The 21,256-nt window shown below is 35.4% G+C and overlaps 1 protein-coding gene across 1 annotated transcript; it reads right to left on the reverse strand.

The window, feature by feature from the left end:
- Positions 1–1,340: 1,340 nt before the first annotated feature.
- On the reverse strand, positions 1,341–7,713 carry LOC108459011 (heavy metal-associated isoprenylated plant protein 35-like; the record flags this gene model as incomplete). Its single annotated transcript, XM_053017959.1, has 4 exons — positions 1,341–2,267; positions 2,357–2,432; positions 2,530–2,564; positions 7,695–7,713. Coding segments are annotated over 4 exons (900 nt in total), but the record flags the coding sequence as incomplete, so codon positions are not given.
- Positions 7,714–21,256: the final 13,543 nt, after the last annotated feature.

The raw sequence follows: 21,256 nt of genomic DNA on the forward strand, positions 1-21,256 counted from the left end.
TATGGAGACTTGGGTAGAGGATAAAAGTGAGTGTTTATTTTATCTGGATTTTTGTAAATCATTGTCAAGTAAGAGGGTCCCAAAGCCATATAAAAGGTGTAGGTAATCATTATCAACTTAAACTTCATGTTAATTATGCTAATCATACTGATTTACAAATATCTTTTCTTTTAATCCCTTCCATCATAAAAACAAATTTATTTTAATTATTAAAAAACCCATAGAGTTTTCTAGATCAACTCAAACAGAAAAAGAAAGCTTGAGAATCTTGTGGATATGATTCATGATTATATATTGCAATATTGCATCAATGTGCATAAGTGTTTTCTGGCACTCCTTTTTGACCCTTTTATCTCAAGTAAGGAAAAAAAATGAAAGGAATATGCATTAATTTGCAGGGATGGTATGAAGCTTTAGCAATGAATATGGCAGATTCGATGGCAGACGATAAGTTTATATATATAATATTGTATTTTCTCATTTGTATATTAATTACCCTTTCACGATAAAAGAGAAAAAAAAAAGTATAATCCTCCATGAATATTCTGCGTAATATAAAAAGGTAACATAGTTTGGATGAAGATTTGCTTCCTAATCCTCCATATAATTACATTTTTACAAAAACAACAACTATTCATTAAAGTCTAGCATGGATGACTTTAAAAAAAAAAGAGCTTCGTTTTATCCCTAGGACATGCACGCATACAATACAAGGAAAGTTGTTTTATAACCAAAAGTAGAAAAAGGGTATCTTTCAAAAAGATGACTTTAAGCATATACATACTTATATATACTGCGTAAGATGTACATATTGCCAGTCTTAATCATTGGTACTTCATTCATATTAACAACTGGTTTTTTAAACTTTATGTTGGGAAAGTTAAGATAGGAAAAGAGAGGGACCAACGGTAACACAAATTTTGAAGAAAATTATTTACACATACGAAATAGGAAAGTGTGAATTTTTCTAGTTTTTCAATTTTAATATTGAGTATACTGAATTTTTTAAAAATTTGAGAAATTTAATCTCTACCAATTTTGAAAGGGATTAATTAAAGATTCAATTGTACATATTTTATTGGTATAATAACAAATTTAACCTTACACATTTTGTCAATTTGATATTTATTTAACAAATTTAGCTTGTAATATTTATACTTTTGTCAACATTTATGCAAATCATATAAACATTGAGATCTAAATTTATTATTACACCAATTAAAATTATGTATAATTTATGGAAAATATTAACATGATAATTAATTGAATTTAATTGCTAAAATTGACTAAGCAAATACCAAAACGGCAAAAATAATAGGAAACATCTATAAAAAAAAACCTTGTAAAAGTCTAAAACACCAGCAACTTTTTTATTATTTCTTCTTAGCAAAGTACAAAATATATATTTATTTTTATTGCATTTTACAAAATTAATCCTTTCCTATTCTCTCTCCATTTAACAGTGCGGCCCAATAAATATAGTAAAATAAAAATCTACTACATGATTGAGCAGCCTGTTTCATCATCATCATAGTAGTCACCATCATGTTCATTAAATTTATGGACTGGATCGGACGGTGGAGATGGTGGTCCGTATGCATTAGGATGCATGATAGTGGCAAAATAAGAAGAGGTAGAGCTAGGATGAGTCGTGGTGTAACTTACTCCAAACAATGGAGGTCCATAGTACATAGGTGGTGGTGCATGTGGATACATAGGCTGATGTGGAGGGCTAGGATTAGTTGATGATCCTATAGGTGGGGCCTGGTTTGAGACTGGGAGAGCCTGAGCTGATAGACCCTCACCTGATGCTGGTGCATCACCGTTGGGACCAGGGTTACCTTTCTTCCCTTTCTTTTTCTTCTTTTTATTACCTCCATTACCACCACCACTTTCGGCAGCACTAGTGTCTGGTTCCTCGCTTTCACCTCCCATTTGGTCCCCTGCTGGAGGCTGATTATCCCCATCAGGCTGGCCTTTGCTACCGTCAGAACCGCCGTCTTTGGTGGCGGCTAATTCAGGCTTTTCATCTGACTTATTCTTCTTTGGGTCATGATTATCATCACCACCAGCTTCTCCTTCGTCATCTTTTTGTTTCTCATTGTTCTTTGATTTCCCAGGCTTTTTGTCTTTCTTTTCAGCCTTTTCTGGCCAAGGCTCGACGTATTTTCCCGACTTGGACAGTTTCTTGATGAGCAATTCTTCATCCACGCTGCCAGTAACTGTCACCTTGTGCTGTGTAGAGTCTATGGTCGTCTCATAAACACCTAAAGGGGGGGGGGAAGTAAGAACATGAAAATGAAAAAAGGATTCCCATTTGTTATTAGTAGTAAAACATGCATGCAGGGTAGGGTACCGTCAATAACTTGAAGAACTCTCTTGACTTTCTTCTTGCAGCCTTCACAATGGATGAAGACTTTCAAGACCGATGTCTATGAAACAGTAAACACACAAAGAATCAGTGATCAACTAACATAGAAATATATATATATATAATGATAAGAATGTAGATATATGGTGAGTGGTTACCTTGTATTTGAGTGTTCCTGAATCATCTTGATTATCTGCCATTTCAGAGAGAGAGAGAGAGAGAGGAAGGAAAGGGGTGTTGTTGTTAACAGACAGAGGGAGGAAGACCAACTGGTTAGGGAAAGGAGTGACGTTGGGAGTTTAAAAAGGTGCTTATGTCTAAGGAGCCAAAAAAGCAATGTTTGGTGGTGTGGGTGTCACCTCACCTTTTCCTCTCAATCTTTTATACTCAAATCAATGCCTTAATCACCTCACTTTCTCCTTTGTATGGCTTTCTTTCAGCTGTTTAACAATATCTTTGTACTTAATTATGTTTCTAATTTGGGAATAGTTTTGTTAATTCCATCAAACTTTGCTTCTATACTTCTAAAAAATGTTAATTTAGGTTTCTAATCATTCACGTGCACATTCATCATTTTAGAACTGCGGAGTATATTTTATATATATAAATTAAATTGTAAACATGTGTTATTAATGGAAAAAATTATAAATGTGTATATCAATTGTATAGATAATTTAGATCTAAAGTGATAAAAATAAAGATAGTTTTAAGGAGGTTAATTCTTTTTAGTAAATTATTCAAATGTTTAATATAGTAAATATATATGTGTTTATATTTTGATCTACATCTTGTAAATATTTCCATATAAGATTCAAATTGATATTTACTGCTCAAATTAAAAGCTAGACTAACAAAAAACTAATATTATGTTGATATTAATTAAAATATAAGCGAAAAATTATCTATATCTAATTAAAAAGATAAGCTCAAGGTCAGCTTCTTTAGCATCTCAAGTATGCTTTTCTAGCATATTTTTGGCTTAGGCCTTTTTGGCTTGTGTTTTGATCGGCGGCGTGGTCAATTGGTTTGTGGGTTTTTGTGTCGTGGTGTTGGTTTGAGTTGTAATGGGTGTTTAGCTATGGAAAATGAATTGGCAGAATTATCTTTGGAAGATGGTAAAGAGGAGATTTTGTTGTTGCCTAATGAATCTGAGTTTTAAAAAAAATTTGTTGTTGCCTAATGAATCTGAGTCTTAAGAAGCGGTGTATGATCTCTGTCTAGTTGGATGTTTTCTTACAACTAGTGTAGTTCATTTCCCAGTGATGAGGAGTACAATAGCGAATCTCTGGCATCCATTGAGAGGTGTTCATATCTCAAATTTAGAAGAGAAGAGGTATTTGTTTAATTTTTTCATAAACTGAATATTTATCGAGTGTTGAATGGTGCGCCATGGACTTTCAATAATCATCTTTTGGTGATTCATTGATTGGAGAATGGTGAGGATCCGATGAAGGTATTGTTAGTTTTCTCTTCTTTTTGGGCGCAAGTGCATGATTTACCCTCGAGGTTTTTCTTTGAGACAATAGCAAAGTAATTAGAGCATTTTATTGGTAAGTTTTTGGAATACAATTCCAAGAAGTTGAGTAGGGAAATGAGGAATTTTTTACGAATTCGATTTCAAATGGATGTTAGCCGACCGCTGAAGCAAAAGAAGAAGATTATGTTTTCTCTTGGGAAGTGTACTTATGTTAGTTTTAAGTATGAAAGATTGACATTATTTTGCTTTTTTTTTTTTTTGTGGTTGCTTAGGGAAAAATGATTCTTTCTATCTGATTAGATTACAAAGGCTTGAATGTTACAAAGTAGGGATGGGATCTGTCTCTAAAGGTGCAGTTAAGGAGAGCTGTTTCGATGAGTAGTGTGTGCCTAAGGGGGGAATGTGAGGGTGAGTTGGGTGAAGGAAATCAAGGGTGATCAGATCTGGGGAGGGTGCTTTGGGAGGGGGAAAGGAAGGATTCAAGGATGAGATTGGATCCTAACGTTTGTGGTTTACGATTCCATGGGCTACTAGAAGACTTTGGCATATGCTGAAGGTGTATAATCCTTAGGTGGTCTTCTTTATGGAGACAACTTAGTAATGTGCGAATGGAAAATTTGCATAGAATGTGTGATTTTTTAAATGGAATTGATGACTGAGGGATCACGAGGGGGACTGTATTTGGCTTGTAAGGGGAATTTCACAATTAATTTGAGGAATTTCTCAAAGAATCATGTCAATATTTATATTCAGAAGGATGAGGAGAGTTAGAAGTGGAGGTTTATTAGGTTCTATGTAGCTCCGTTTGCAAGTAACAAAGATGATTCGTAGAATTTATTGAGGAGTCTAGGTTGTTCTTAGGACCTACTTTGGTTAATGTGTGGGGATTTTAATGAGATCGTGTATTCCTTTGAGAAGGTTTGGGGTGCCAAGGGATGAGAGGAGAATGAAGGTTTTTTGAGGAGTCTTGGTAGGATGTTGGTTATTCTAGGTATTGGTTTACTTGGGAAATGGGGAATTTACTAGAAAAAAAATCAGAGAACGACTGGATAGATGTGTGATGAATGTTGAACAGATGAACATGTTTCCAAACACAGTGATTTGACATTTACCACACTCGTTTTTGGATCACTGTCCACTTCTCCTTTATATGGATTAGGGAATGAATAGGTTAATGTTGAAAAGGTTTTGGTTTGAAGCGTGATGGGTTATTAAGAATCATTTAAGTGGGAGGTGAAATGGATTTAGGAATCTACCCTAGGTGATATCATTGCAAAGTTGGAATGTTTAAGTAATGGATTGAGGAAATGGACATGGACCATCAAAGTTTAAATGGAGGGTCTTAAAAGGGATTTAACAAGGAAGCTGGAAGAGTTGGTTGATTAGGAAAGAGATGATGAGTATATTACAAAGATCATTGACACAAAAATTCATCTTAATTTAGAAATTGATAAGGATGAAGCGTATTGGGAGGAGAGAGCATGAGTGAATTGGCTAAAGTTAAGGGATAAAAATATAGCTTTTCTTTCCATAATTATGCCTCCCAACGTAGAATAATGAATCACATTAGTAGTCTGTAATATGATGATGGGAGGGTGGCTATGGATAAGGATGAAATGAAGGGGATTGTTCAGAATTATTTTCAAAATCTTTTTTCAAATGGGATATGAGATACTAGTCATATTTTGTCGGGGGTGGAGAAGTGCATTTCATATGATGTTAATTAGATGTTGATGACCAGGTTTATGGGGGAGGAGGTTTATTCGGCCTTAAAAGGAAGGGGGCTAACAAAGGCGTTGGAGCAGATGGTTTTCCAGGTTTGTTCTTTTAAGGATTTGGCATATTGTTCGGAGAGACGTTACTTCATATTGCTTAGGAGTTTTGAACAAAGGTATGGCTTTAGAACCCTTTAATATTACCAATATTGTGTTGATTCCAAAAATTCCCCATACGATGAATTTAACAAATTTTAGGCTAATTAGTTTATGCACGGTTCTTTACAAAGTGGTATCAAAGGTGGTAGCTAATCGTTTTCAAATAGTATTAGATGTTTGTATTTATGGTGCTCAAAGTGCCTTTGTGTTGGGTTTATTGATATTTGATAATGTGCTGTTGGTTTATGAAATCTTGCAAACTTTTAGGCAAAAGAGAATAGGGAGAAAGAGGTTCATAGCATTAAAATTAGATATGAGTAAAGTGTAAAACCAGGTAAAATGGCGTTTTTTAAAGGAGATAATGAAATGAATAGGTTTTGCTAGGTCGTGGGTGGAGATTATTATGGGGTGCATTACTTTTGTTTTGTATTTAACAATTGTGAATGAGAAAGTTGGGGAGGCATTCAGATCTACTAGAAGCCTTTGGTAAGGGGGCCCATTGAGTCTGTTTCTTTTTTTAATATGTAGCAAGGGGTTATTGGCTCTTTTATGATATTAGCGATGAAGGATGAACTAATGAAATGGGCTAAAGTTAGTAGGAGGGGTCTTCAAATATTGCGTTTACTGTTCACTGATGATTGTGTCTTATTTGGACAGGCAAACGAAAAAGGGGATTAGATTTTGAAATAGGTATTAAAGGAGTATGATGTGTGTTCAGGGTAGTTTACTAATTATGAAAAGTCCACTATGTTTTATAATTCGAATACCTTTGAAAGGGATAGGCAATTGGTTTCGCAAATTTTGGGGGTTAGGCATTCGAATGGTCTAGAGAGGTACTTAGGATTATCAAATATGGTGGGGTGTAGAAAGAAGATGTCGTTCTAGATTTTAAAGGACCGTTTTAAGAAAAGAATTGATAGTTAGAGCACGAGGTATTTGTCCCAAGGAGGGAATTAGGTTTTCATTAAAGCCTTTTTGTAGGCTATTTGGACATACTTAATAGCTTGCTTTTTGTTACCAAAGTCACTTTGTGGGGAGTTAGCTAGCGAGATTTTGGTGGCAAAAAAGCTCATGGAAGGCGAGGGATACATTGGTGTGAGTGGAACCAATTGTTTGAGTTGAAAGAAAATAGGGGTTTGGGGTTTAGAAGATTAGCAAAATTCAATTTGGCTTTGTTAGCAAAATAAGGCTGCCGTCTTATTAATTATCCAAATTCTTTATTAGCTTGTGGTTTAAAAGCTAAATGGTACTCAAATTCTAATTTTTAAAAATCTACTCGAATTCTGATTTTTAAGTACCAGATTAAGGAATATACCTTCTTGTAATTGGAGAGTGTGTGGGCGTTGATGGGCCTTTTACAAGATGGTCTATGTTGGAGAGTTGGTACTGGTGCCAAAATTTCAGTGTTTGGGGATGCGTGGCTACCAGGGGTAGTCAATTACAAGGTGGGAAACAATATTAGTAATGCTGATGTAACAATGGTTTCAGATTTAATAGATAGTAACTCTAGAGAATGGAAAGTGGATGTGATTAAAAATATATTTTCTAATATTGATGCTGCTAGAATTCGAGTTTGTTTAGCTAAGGAGGCACATGATGATCTGCTGGTTTGGAAAGGAGAACTTTCGGGGGAGTTCTCGATATGGACTACGTATAAGATGCTTCTAGCAGGTAATACAAATCCTAATTCCAATTACATCCAAAATGATTCCAGGGCTTTTTACAGAAAATTATGGAGTTTAGATCTATTTGCTAAGCAAAAAGTTACAATTTAGAAAATTTCTTGGAATTTTTTACTTACTCTAACTAATTTATATTACAAAATATTAGTGGTCAGTGCATTATGTCCTAGATATGGGGGTGCTGTGGAGAGCAAAGACAATGTATTTCAAGAGTGCCTGAAAATTTTGAAAAATTTAAACATTGTATGGCTAGTGACAAGTTCTAATTCAGAAAATAGGGAGTGGCTTACCTGGTTTTTCAAGAATTGTTCAATTAACCATTGTCGTCTTTTATGTTGTGCATTGTTGATAATCTGGACAGAAAGGAATAAGTGTATGCATGAGGGAAAACAAATATCTGGAAGAAGTATTATTGATTTGATTCTCAGTCATATTCGGGAATTAGATGGTTTAGAAGGAAGGGTACCTACAACGAGTTGTATGACTATGGGGTGGAGCCCTCCGATGGGGATGAGTGTTAAGATTAATTTCAACGCAGCTTACGACCTCTGACAGTACAGATTTGGGTCGGGGATGGTAGTTAGAGACGCCAATAGAGGGGTTTTAGCCTCGAAATCAGTACCGAACAGGGATGTATTGTCATCGTTTGCAGCTGAGGCTCCCGCATGTTCTCAGGCGGTGCAAATAGGGGTGGACATGGGGTTGTCATCGGTGATGATTGAGGATGATGCATTGTCAATTATCAAGAAGTGTCAGTCAACCGAAGTTGATAAATAAAAAATAAGGGCTTATATCAGAAATATCCAACAGAATAAAATAGAGATTCAGAATATTTACTTCAAATATACCCCAAAGATGGCGAATTTGGTGGCTTATAAGATAACTATAGAGAGTTTGGGGAAAGGGGAACAGGTTTACTTAGAAGGGAGAGTGCCTGACTATGCCTTGAGCTCGCTGGAGGCTAACTGGTGGAGGGTTAGTGAGCCGAATTAAGAAAGTACTCTTGAACGATTCTCCAATCAGGGAAGAAGACGACGAGGATGGAGAGAACCTGAAGGGAAAAGTCAGATTTCTCTTAGGAACTGGAATTGACGGTATGAAAAAAATGAAGGAACGAGAATAGACAGTAGGGGATAGTTCAGATTAGATTGGACTAGATATTTCTTTTCTGTTTTATTTTTTTTGGTTTTTCTTTTATTTTTTGTTGCTAACGGATTGTGGCCAGCAGTATAGGCTTGGGGCCATATTTTTAGTTTTGGTTCTCATAAGTTTTTAATAAAATTCCAATCCGATTTCTTTCAAAATAAAATAAAATAAAACATAAGCGAATCTAGAGAGGTAGGTAAGGGCTTTGGTTAACTTCAATGGATAAATTGCCTTTTAGTTCTCTTATAAATGATATAATCAAAAGTTAATATGTGATAAAATTATGTTTTATCCCCAAAAATAAATTTTTTTATTTAGCACATTAAAAAATGATAAAAGTATAAATTAATATAAGATAAAATTATACTTTGACCTTAAAAAATTATAATTCAATTCAATTTCTTTAAAAAAATTTCTTGCTCCACCCTCATTTAAATATATTGAAAATAGAAAATTTAGTAATTAATTTAACAAAAATTTAATAGTTAGGTGATGATGATTCACTTAACTAACTAAAATCACGACAAAGGCAAGCGCACCTATCGAATAATAGTATAGCTTCCATGAGGACTAAAAGTACTAGTATTTACTATCTTTCTATTATCTAGCCGGTAAATTGAAGAAGTTTGTTTTAATCTAAAATTATCTAAACTAATTATTAAGAACTCGACAGAGAATAAAGTAAGAAAATAATCGAATAAACCGATGAAAGAGACAATACCCAGGAAAGACTCCACCTAGACTTCACTTATTATTCTGAATCTGAATTAAATGATTTATTCTCTTGCCTTGATCTGTAAAAATCCCTAAATTATATTAGTATCTCTTTCGAGAGTAAAAACAACTGACTTTAGGTTGATTAATTGAAATCTCTTTCTAATTAAAACTCTTATTGTCGCATTAACTCGTTCTATAGATTCCCCTATTAGATTTGACTCTAATTTGGTAGATTTATGTCGTCTTATTTCTAGGATTGCATGCAACTTCACTCAATTATGCCTGATCTACTCTTAAACAGAGACTTTTCTTCCACTGAATTAAGCACATCAATCATGAATTAATATCCTGAAAACATTAAAACATGGAATAAGTACACATAATTGAGATTAAGAATTCAAGTCTTTATCATGTAATTCAAAAAATTAAATAACAAGATCCATCATAGGTTTCATCTTCCCTAGGTATCTAGGGAATTTAGTTCATACTTTGGGAGGAAAACATCTCAAAATTAGGAAAACTACAAAACATAAAGAAACCAAAAAACTTCTAGAGAAGTTGACTGGAGATCTTCAATCTTGAAGGAGATCTTGCTTCTGAGTTGATTCCAACGGCGTTCTTTGAGTAATTTCTTCGTTCTACTCTACATGCTCCCTTAAGACTTCTTCTAGTGTGTATTTATAAACTTTAGAATGCTCAGAAACCCTTAAAATTAATTTTTTTGCGTATTAGGAAAACTGGGTTCGAAATCGACACGAGCTAGCACACTGGCATGTGGCCAGCCTGTGTGGCTCACACGGGCGTGTGGCCAGCCCGTGTGGCTCACACAAGCATGTGCTCAACCTGTGTGAGAATGCTCAGGCTGTGTGGTTCCTAAAAATAGATTGTTTTGTTCTATTTTGGCCCGTTTTCCGCTCGTTTTGCTCCTCTATGCTCTCCTAAGTATAGAAACATGAAATTAAAGGTTAGGAGCATCAAATTCACTAAATTATATAAAAATCATCCAAAAACATACAAGCATGGGATTAAAACATGTTACTTTTATGGTTTATCAAATATCTCCACACTTAAGCGTTTGGTTGTCCTCAAGCAAAATCCTCAGCTCACAATTAAAGCTAATCTTTCAGAACTCATAATTCTCATCGATAATGTTTTATCATAATTCAAAAATAATCACACATTGATAATTCAACTACAAGAGTACTAAAGACACAAGCAATCTAAGTCAAACATTTTTAAAGCATGAAAACATAGGTATTTCCCCTTATCTAAGTAATTACCTCTAATTCAAAAATCATCAAGAATTGATATCCTCACTAAAGATTCACTCAAATCACTCAAAGTGTTTAAGGTTTAAAAAATAATCACTCAATAGTCAAACATGAAAAGTCATTACCATAGGCTTGCATGAAAATAAAATCTCCACCACTATAAAATGAGATGATACACAAATCAAAATATCTTTAATAGGTTGTAATGGGGCTTGGGTTAAAGGTATCAATAAAGGCTAAAAAAGAGGGTTAGAATCGATATCGAATTGATAAATTGCCAAACTAGAAAAATAATTAAAGTTGAATGATTACATCAATTGAAAACTTAACAAAATAACACAAGCTTCTTCTCAAGATATGAAATTAAATGTTTAATCTCAACAAAAATAGAACTAGTAGTAATCAACATATATGTATTTCTTTTTTTTTTTCACTTTTGTTTTAGAACAATAGATAAGAAGAGATAATTTAACAACTGAAACAAAAGAACATAGTTAGGCAACTTAGCAAATCAAATCATAACAAAAAAAGAGTCAATAAAATGAGATCAATTCTCAACGAATAAAAAATGAGTTATAGATTAACATTAATGGGTAAATCAAGAAACGATTTATTAGGCTCAAGAGGGTTCACTAAAGGTTAATTATGAAGGTAGGCTTTTTATGGGATAAGTGGGTTAAAACCTAAGTGCCTTTATCATCTCAGTATATCAAATCAAATGTGTGGTCTCAACATGCATAATCGAAGCAAGTTCTAAAATAACAAATCAATATTGACACACTCATAACCAATAATAAAATGAGCATGAAAGTGTATGCTCTAAAGGCTCAAAATCTCACAAAAAATTATGGTTTTTGATATTGATCTTGCAAATCTCAAACTTCAAGGTAATAATTCAATTTAGGGAACCAACCTAGCAATTTTTAATTTTGAAAATAGACTTATCATGCTTGGTTCTCTCACGTCTTAAAGTTTAAACAATCAATGCACAAATATATATGAATTTAATCTAAAATATATCAATGATAATCATAAATCAATAAGAATTCATTCTAATAGTAATATGAGAAAATTACTTGAACACAAGACATAGTTCAAAGATTTTCTAATAATCATATTAATAATCTCTCCACACTTAGGATGTACATTGTCCTCAATGTACAAACAAAAATAATTACAGTAAAGATAGAATATTATAAGAGAGGGAGAGAATTGAAACTATCCTGAATATTGGATGAAATCCCCAGAATAGTGAAAAACGGAGTTGAAGATAAATGTAGTGCATGATTCTGAGCAACTAATAAGAAAATAAACACAATGTTGAAGAAGATAAAAGGGTTACTCGATTAGAAACAACCGTAATAAATAAAATATAGTTCAAAATATAAAAGTGAAAAAGTCTAGGAGAGTACAAATAAAAAAATTAAAAAATAAAAACCAAAAAAATAAAAATAAAAATAAAAATAAAAATAAAAATAAAAATAAAAATAAAAATAAAAATAAAAATAAAAATAAATGGAATCAATGGTCCTCATCATCAGACACATTAGCATCGTGAGTCATCGGTGCTGGTGGAGAAATATGGAAATATTGACAAATTTACTGCAATGTCGCATCAATACTATTGAACCTCTAAATGCAGTACTGTCAGAAGCTAGTGAACTCCTTGGTGGATACTCTTCGGAAGCTAGCAGCAGAAGGAATAGGTCGGTGACTCGAAGGTGGAGGATATAGTGGGTCCTCGTGATAGGGAGGAACATCATCAGTGAAGTCTTCGGGTTCATTCTAAGCGTCAGAATGAAACAATCGGTACTGAGGAGGGTCTACTTCATGACTCTGCTCGACCATCCTTATATGTATTATGCTTGAGATGCCCTGAGGGGACATCTAGCCGACTAGTGTGAGTGTAGAGGACTGCTTCGCTGTGTCGAGGACACCGAAGTGTCGAGCGAGGCAAGTCACGTAAGGGCAGAAACAAATGGGGCCCTTCCTGTGGTAGTCAGTCTGATGGCGGAAGACTAGAGCGATGAAGTATGGCAAATCAAATATATGCCCGTGCGCCATACTCAATAGAAAGTATGTGTCGTGAGTGCTAATGATAAACCATAAATATAACATGTTCTAATCCCATATTTAGCACATTTTTGGACGATTTATTATTTAATTTAGTAAATTTAATGCTCTTAATCCTTTAATTTCATGTTTTATACTTAGGAGAGCATAGGGAAACAAAAGGAGCAAAAAACGGACAAAACAGGATGATTTAAGGATCCACACAGCCAAGACCATTTCCACACGGGATGAGCATAGACCCGTGTGAGCTACACAGGCTAGCCAAACGCCCATGTGGCAGCCCGTGTCGATATCGCTCCCTCTTTCCCCCATCATCTGACCCGCTCCTCCCTCCTCCTTTCCCTCATTCGACCCCAAACTTCATCCGACTGAACTTTCCCCCTTCTTCCTATTACCTATTCGGTCTACCTCCTGTAGCACCGCTGTTCATAACTCCGACCACCTCCCCATAATAGTCAATTTTCCATTTTCTTTATATTTCTTTCTATTTTATTTATCTATTTATTTTATTTTATTAGTTTATTTTAATTCTTTTGATTCTTGTCATTATTTTGTTAGCTTTATTATTACTACTATTCATTTGTATTAGTAGAACACAATTGCTATTTGGAATCTTGCTATATTGGTTCTTGATTTTTATTCATTCCCCTAACTAATGTAATTATAGATTCCTTTGATACTTTTGTGAATTTGATTAATCATTAATAATGTCAGGATCCTTCTTTAGTATTTACTTATTTTCATTATTTAGGTGCATTGGGTTGTCCCTATTAATTTAATATGCTTTAGTTTAGAATCGTATGTTATTCTTCGCATATTTAGGTATTAATGAATATAGGAATAGGCTTTACATCTCTGCCACTTTATCATATTAGAGTACTTCAAGTCATGTTTTTTGTCTTATTCACATATTTCCTCCTAGGCTTCTTGATGTGCGATTGGTGATATTTTTGTTCCTGTTTTATTGATATTAGAATGTTTCTTTTTTAGGTACACCATGACGAACACTCGTGGCAAGTCTAAGGTAGCTGTTCCTGTATCGAAAAAGCAGAAGGGTCCCGGTGGGACCTCCTCCTCGAGCGTATTAGCCAAGGTCTGCCACCCTTACCTACAATTCCTGACGAGCTCTCAGGAGGATCTATTTCAGTTACTACGAGTGCGGCCACTCGGCTTAGGACGCTGCATTGAGTGGACTGCACCTGAGCAGGTCCACCTAGCTGATGAGGTTCGTGCCTTCATCACTACAGCTCCATGGGACAGATTCTTTGCCATTATCGAGCCCACCTACATGGATCTAACATTAGAATTTTGTTTGACGTTTATGGTTCAGCAAGTTATGATGGTTCACGATGAGCCTGGTACCATTAGTTTTCGACTTGGTGGGCTAATATGCCATATGAGTATTCCAAAGTTTAGCGCGGCTATGGAGCTTTACACTGAAGAATTTATGAGTGCTGAGAACTTTCTTAGACTCCATCGGCACAACCACTATTCACCATCACGATGTTGGACAGAGCTTACAGGGAGTCAGATACTTTGTGATGCGAGTCGCTCGAAGGCAGCGTCTCTCCCACCAGCCCTACGGTACCTTCACGCCCTCCTAGCTTATACTTTGACAGGACGAAGAGAGAGCACATGAGTTGTTAGTACCTATGATGCCTACTTTCTATGGAGCATGGCTACCAGACATGTTTTTGATCTGGCGTGCTTTATTGCTCTCGCTTTTCGCCATCAGATCGAACGCTATAAGAAGGGCCCCATCTATCTCAGCCCTTACGTGACTTGTATCGCTCGACTTTTCGGTTTACTTGACACACCGGATATCTCAAGCATGATCCACATGAGGATGATCGAGTGGCGACGTGGAGTGAACCCCCTCAGTATAGACTATTTCAGTCTGACGTTCAGCATGACCTAGAGGACTTCACTGATGATGTTCCTCCCTATCACGAGGATCCACCTCAGCCACCATATTTGACTCATAGACCAGGCCATTCTGCTGCTAGCTTTCAAAGAGTGTCTTATGAGGAGTTCATGAGTTTTTGTCAGTACTGTGCTGAGCAATTCGACAGTCTTGATGTGATTTTGTTGCAAATCTGTCAGCATTTACATATTACTCCTCCAGCGTCGACGACGCACGCATCTGACGATGAGGACTATTGAGTCCATCTCCTTTATTTTATTTTTAGTTTATTTTTATTTTTATCTTTCTATTTATTGTTATTAAACTTCTTTCACTTTTATAGTTTAGGCTATCATTTTGTTTATTATGGTTGTTTCTTAACGAGTAACCCTTTAATCTTCTTCAGCATTGTGTTTATTTTCTTATCAGTTGCTCAGAATCTTGCACACACCTACACTTATCTACAATTTCGCTTTTCACTATTCTGGGAAATTCATCCACCATTCAGGGCAGTTTCAATAACTCCCTATTTTATGATCTTATGTTTCTATTATGATGTATATTTGTTTGTACATTGAGGACAATGTACATCTTAAGTGTGGGGAGATTATTTATATGATTATATGAAAATCCCTGAATTATGCCTTGTGTTTAAGTAATTTTCTCATATTACTTTTAGAATGAACTCTTATTGATTTGCGATTTTCATTAGTGTGTTTTAGATTAAATTCAAAGGTAATTGTGCATTGATTATTTAAACTTTAAGACACTAGAGAATCAAGCATGATAAGTCTATTTTTATATTTAAAATTTTTTAGGTTGTTTCCCTAAATTTAGGTATTACCTTGAAATTTGAAATTTGAAAGATTGACATCAAAAGCCATAATTTTTGTGAGATTTTGAGCCTTTAGAGCATACATTTCTTCTTGCTCACTTTATTATTGGTTATGAGTGTGTCAATATTGATTGGTTATTCTAGAACTTGCTTCGATTATACATGTCAAGACCACACATTTGATTTGATATATTGAGATGATAAAGGCACCTACCACTTATTCCATAAAAAACCTACCTTCATAATTAACCCTTAGTGAATCCTTTGATGCTTAACAAACTGCTTCTTAATATACCCATTAATATTAACCTATAACTCATTTTTGATTCGTTGAGAATTTTCCCTATTTTATTGACTCCCTTTTTGTCAAGATTGATTTGGTTAGTTACTTAGCTATGCTTTTCAATTGTTTAATTTAATTTATTATTTTAAAAAGAAAGAAAGAAAGAAAGAAAGATATATACGTGTATGTTGATTATTTTTACTCTTTTGTTTTGAGCTTAAGTAGTTAATTTCATATTCTGAGAAAAGTTCATGTTATTCTTTAATAATTTCGATTGATGTAATTATTCAGTATTAGTTTATTTTTCTAGTTAGGTAATTTATCAATTCGATCTCGATTCTAACCTTCTTTTTCAGCCTTTATCCACACCTTTAACCCAAGCCCCGTTACAGCCCTTTAAAGACCTTTTGGTTTGTGTATCATCTCATTTACAGTTGTGGAGATTTGATTTTCATGCAAGCTTATGGTAATAGTTTTTCATGTTTGACCTTTGAGTGCTCAATTTTTGAACCTTAAACACTTTGGGTGATTTGAGTGAATTGTTAGTGAGGATGTCAAATCTTGTCGGTTCTGAATTAAAGGTAATTATTTAGATAAAGGGAAATATCTTTGTTTTCATGCTTTAAAAATGTGAGACTTGGATTGTTTGAATCTTTAGTGATCTTTTAGTTGAATTGTCAATGTGTGATTATTTATGAATTATGATAAAACGTTATTAATAAGAATTATGAATTGAGAAAGTTTAATTTTAATTGTGAGTTGAGGATTTTGCTTGAGGACAAGCAAATGCTTAAGTGTGGGGATATTTGATAAACCATAAATATAACATGTTTTAATCTCATGCTTAGCATGTTTTTAGATGATTTATTATCTAATTTAGTGAATTTAATGCTCTTAATCCTTTAATTTCGTGTTTTATACCTAGGAGAGCATAGGGGAACAAAAAGAGCAGAAAACGGGCTAAAAAAGGGACAAAACGAGACGATTTAAGGATCCACATGGCCAAGACCATTTCCACACGGGATGAGCACACAACCATGTGAACCACACGGGCTAGCCACATGCTCATGTGGCAGCCCATGTCGATATCGCTCCCTGTTTCCTAAACACGCGAAAAAAGCCAATTTTTAGGGTTTCTGAGCAGTCTAAGGTCTATATAAACACACTAAAAGAAGACCTAAGGGGACACACAAAGTAGAAAGCAGAAATTACTCGAAGGAAGCCGTTGGAATCATCTTGGAAGTAGATCTCCCTCAAGACTAAAGATCTCTTTCCAATTTCTCTCGAAGTTTTTAGGTTTCTTTATGTTTTGTTGTTTTCCAATTTTTGAGATGTTTTCCTATTACATTATGAACTAAACTCCCTAAATACCTAGGGGGGATGAAACCTACGATGGATCTTATTATTTAATTATCTAAATTACACGATAAATACTTGTTCTTGTTCTTAATTATGTGTTCTTAATTCTTGCCTTAATATTTTCAGGATATTAACCCAAGTTTGATGTGCTTATTTAGTGGAGAAAAAGTCCCTGCTTAAGAGTAGATCTAGCATAATTAAGCGGAGTTGCATGCAATCCTAGAGATAGGACGACATAAATCTGTCAGATTAGAGTCAAATCTAATAAGGGAGTCTATAGATTGAGTTAATGCAACGATAGGGGTTTTAATTTGAAAGAGATTTCAATTAATCAACCTAGAGTCAGTTTTTCTTAGTCTCGAAAGAGATATTAACATAATTTAAGGATTTCTACAGATCAAGACAAGTGAATAAATCATTTGATTCAGAGCCATAATAATAAGTGAAGTTTAGGTGGATTCTTTCCAGGGTATTGTCCTGATTATAAGTTTTCTTCAAGTATTTTTCCCAATTCGCTCTCTGTCGCGTTCATAATTCATTAGTTTAATTTTATATTTAAAAAATCCTTTTTATTTTAGGCTAAATAATAGAAAGATAGTTAATATTTGTACTTTTAGTCCTTGTGGATACGATATTCTGGACTCACAATAGCTATACTACCATTCGATAGGTGTGTTTGCCTTTGTTGTGATCATAGTCTAGTTTAGTGAACCATAAAATGATCATCAGCTAATGAATCCAGTGCTTTCTTTTTGACCTGTCAAGGTGTGAGCTAAGATCGCGTGAATGTACCGTAAGGCCGGAAAGAGAGAAGTCGCCTTCGAGTGACTAGCGTCATAAAGCGTCTGGCTAGCTGTAAGATCAACCCAACAACGTGATGGCAAATGATGGATATGCCGATAAAGTTGAAGGAAGTCCTCGGTGCTCATAAATTCCTCTGTGTAGAGTACCACAGTAGCACCAAACTCGGGGACACTCATGTGGCGCACCAAACCACCCAGTCAAAAATTGATGGTATCAGGCTCGTTATGAACCATCATGACCTGCTATACCAGAAACGTCGAGCAAAACACCAATGTCAACTCCATGTAGGCAGGCTCGATGATGGCAAAGAATCTATCCCGCGGAGCTGTAGCGATAATGGCGGACACGTCATTAGCGAGTTGGACTTGCTTTAATGCAGCCCAATTAATGCAATAGCCTAGGCCGAGTAGATGTACTCGAAGGAACTAATATAAATCATCCTGGGGGCCCACCGAGAATCGGAGATAGAGGTGGCTGGCCTCGACGGATGTGTTCGAGGAGGAGGTCGCTCTGTGACCCTTCTGCTTTTTGAAGCGGGGACAACGGTCTTAGCCTTACTGCTTGTGTTTTTCATAATGTACCTACAAGAAAGTAATCAAATAAATTAAATTGACGAGCCAAAAAAATAGAAATAAGCTAAGAGAAGATCAAAATCTAATTTAAGCTCAACAATTAAATAGATAAAGTATTGGACTGTGGATATAATAATACTAAGAAACAGCATGCTAGTACTAACCAAAAACTAATAATGAACAATAACATTCATAAAGAAAGAGACTAGCAAGAAAAATATTAAAATAGCAGCAAGAAACAAGTAGGAATAATATATAATATAGCTAATAATAATAAGAAAAAGCATGAGAATGATAATTATCTAATCTAACTGTACTAAATAGGAATCAATATCAGCAACTAAGAAAAATAAAAAAAATACTAACATAGAAAACTAAAGAACATAAACTGAAAAATAAAAAAAAAGAATAAACTGTGACTTAAATAAAAAAATAAATGAATAAATAAATATTAAATAAAATAAAGAAAAAGGGTAAAATGGGACAAAACTGCCGGTGGGATATTGGTGGTGGCCGGAGTGAGGGGTGCGGCGATGGAGCGGGACATGCGTGTGGGTGCATGAATGGGGGAAGGAAACAATGTGCGACAAGGGAAAAAGGCTTGGGGCTGGGGAGGTTCGGGCGGCTTGGTAAGTGGTTTGTTGGCATGTTTGACAAGGTGAGGAAGGGGTGGTGAGGGTGGCTTGTCAGGGTTGGGTTTGAAAGGGAGAGGAGGTAAGGTTCGCGAGTAGAATGAGGGTCGAGGGAGGGTATGCGTAAGGGAATGATCGGCAAGAGAGAGGGATGGTGAACGACAACCGGAGAGTAGGGGCATGGGAGTGTTACGGTGGCTAGGGTTTGGTGCTTGGGGAGTTAGGAAGAAGAAGACAAAAAAAATTATGTAAAAGGAAATTAGGGTTTAATTGGGGGACACGGTTCTATGAGGCCCGTGTTGGGCCACACGGCCATGTGGTGTGTTTTCAGCTCGTGTGCTTTAAAAATTCAAGCCTAGTTTTCACACGGCCGTGTCGCACAGCCGTGTTCATTCTCCTTCGCTTCTCCCATGCCCGTGTGACCTTCCACACGCTCGCGTGACCTTCCACACGCTCGTGTGGCCTTCCACACGCTCGTGTGGCCTTTCACATGCTCGTGTGCCTTATCCGTGTAACTCTCTGACTTGTTTTAATTTTTAAAAAATAAGCTCCAGGTTTTGCACGGCCTAGGACACGCCCGTATGTCTCAGTTATGTGGTCCACACGGCCGTGTCACACACCCGTGTGGACTATTTTAACCCATGTCTCTGTCAAATTTTGAAAACAAATTGAGTCCTAGGATCCATACGGCCAAAGACATGCTTGTGTATCTAGGCTATGTAACTCACTGTCAATTTTCTTCAATTTTAAAAAATTAGTCAAAAGATCTACGCGGCCAAGGATACGCTCGTGTGAGTTTTAAAAATCATTTTTTAATTTTAATAAAAAATATTATGATATAAAATTAAGAAATTAGCAGTGTTAGCACTCAAGTTGTCTCTTAAGAAGCACTTATTTAAAGTCTAAGCTCAACTTACCTCGTATTCACATGGTCACGGTGGTTCACGGAGTCGAGACTCCTCTTTCTTGCTATCAATTCTTTCATTCAAATAAGGTTTGAGTTGAGTAATATTTACCTTGAAAGTACAGAATTCAGAATGCTTTACCTCAATTGTACTGTATGGGAAGACATTGAGTACCGTAAAAGGAGTTGCTTCGTTCGCATTAAGCTCTGAAGTGGCAATTCAAGGGTCCATTTTATTCAATAGTACCTGGTCCCTGACCTTAAATTGGTGTGTTCCATCCACATGCTCGTCAAAATGTCGTTTTGTTTCTGCATCGTGTATTCTTGGTTTATCCTTGCCATGTGTTCGCCATTCATCTAGTTCATCGATCTGTAGCCTTCGTTCTTCATGAGTTGTTCTATTTTTGTCAGATGAGCTGGAACGTGACTCTATCATGTTTTTTCGAGAGATTTTCTACAAAGGAGGTTGAGCCAAAATGTTACTTACATTAATAGGACTCATATAATCATATTGATTACTAGATAACTTAGCAAAATCACGAGCTTGGAGTTTAATCATTTCATTGCCTACACAAAGTATTAATTCTCCTCTACTAACATCAATAATAGTTCTAGCAGTAACTAAAAAGGGTCGTCCTAAAATTAAAGGTACGTCACTATCCTTATCCATGTCTAAAACAACAAAATCAACTGGGAATATAAATTTATCAATTTTCACGAGTATGTCTTCAACAATACCTTAAGAAATCTAATGGTTCTATCTACCAATTGAATACTCAACCTAGTTTGTTTGGGTTTCCCAAGACTTAGTTGTTTAAACATTTTATAGGGCATGGCATTAATACTCGCCCCTAAATCAGCCAAAGTACTATTAACATTTAAACTATCAATTAAACAAGGAATAGTAAAACTCCCTGGATCTTTCAATTTGTTGGGTAGTTTACTCTGCAGGATAGCTGAGCAAACTGAATTTAACTTCACGTGCGACAAATCATCTAACTTTCGTTTGTTTGCCAAAAGCTCCTTAAAAAATTTTACGGAATTGGGCATCTGCGAAAGAGCTTCAATAAACGGTAAGTTAATATGCAATTCTTTTAAAAGTTTAAGAAATTTACCAAATTGTTCATTTGTGTGGCCTTTCTTTGTCGCATTTGGGTATGACACACGAGGTTTATACTTATTACCTACCGGATTTTGTACAATGTGGCTCACTTTAACCTTACCTTGACTTACCACACTTTCTTGCCTTAGTTTTGGTTCTGGTTCAACTAACCCTTCTTCATCTCGAACTGTAATTGCATGAAGCTTTTCTCTGGGGTTAGTTTTGCTGTTGCTAGGCAAGCTACCTTGTGG

Source organism: Gossypium arboreum, chromosome 8 (genome assembly GCF_025698485.1).
Source record: "Gossypium arboreum isolate Shixiya-1 chromosome 8, ASM2569848v2, whole genome shotgun sequence".
NCBI lineage: Eukaryota > Viridiplantae > Streptophyta > Magnoliopsida > Malvales > Malvaceae > Gossypium > Gossypium arboreum.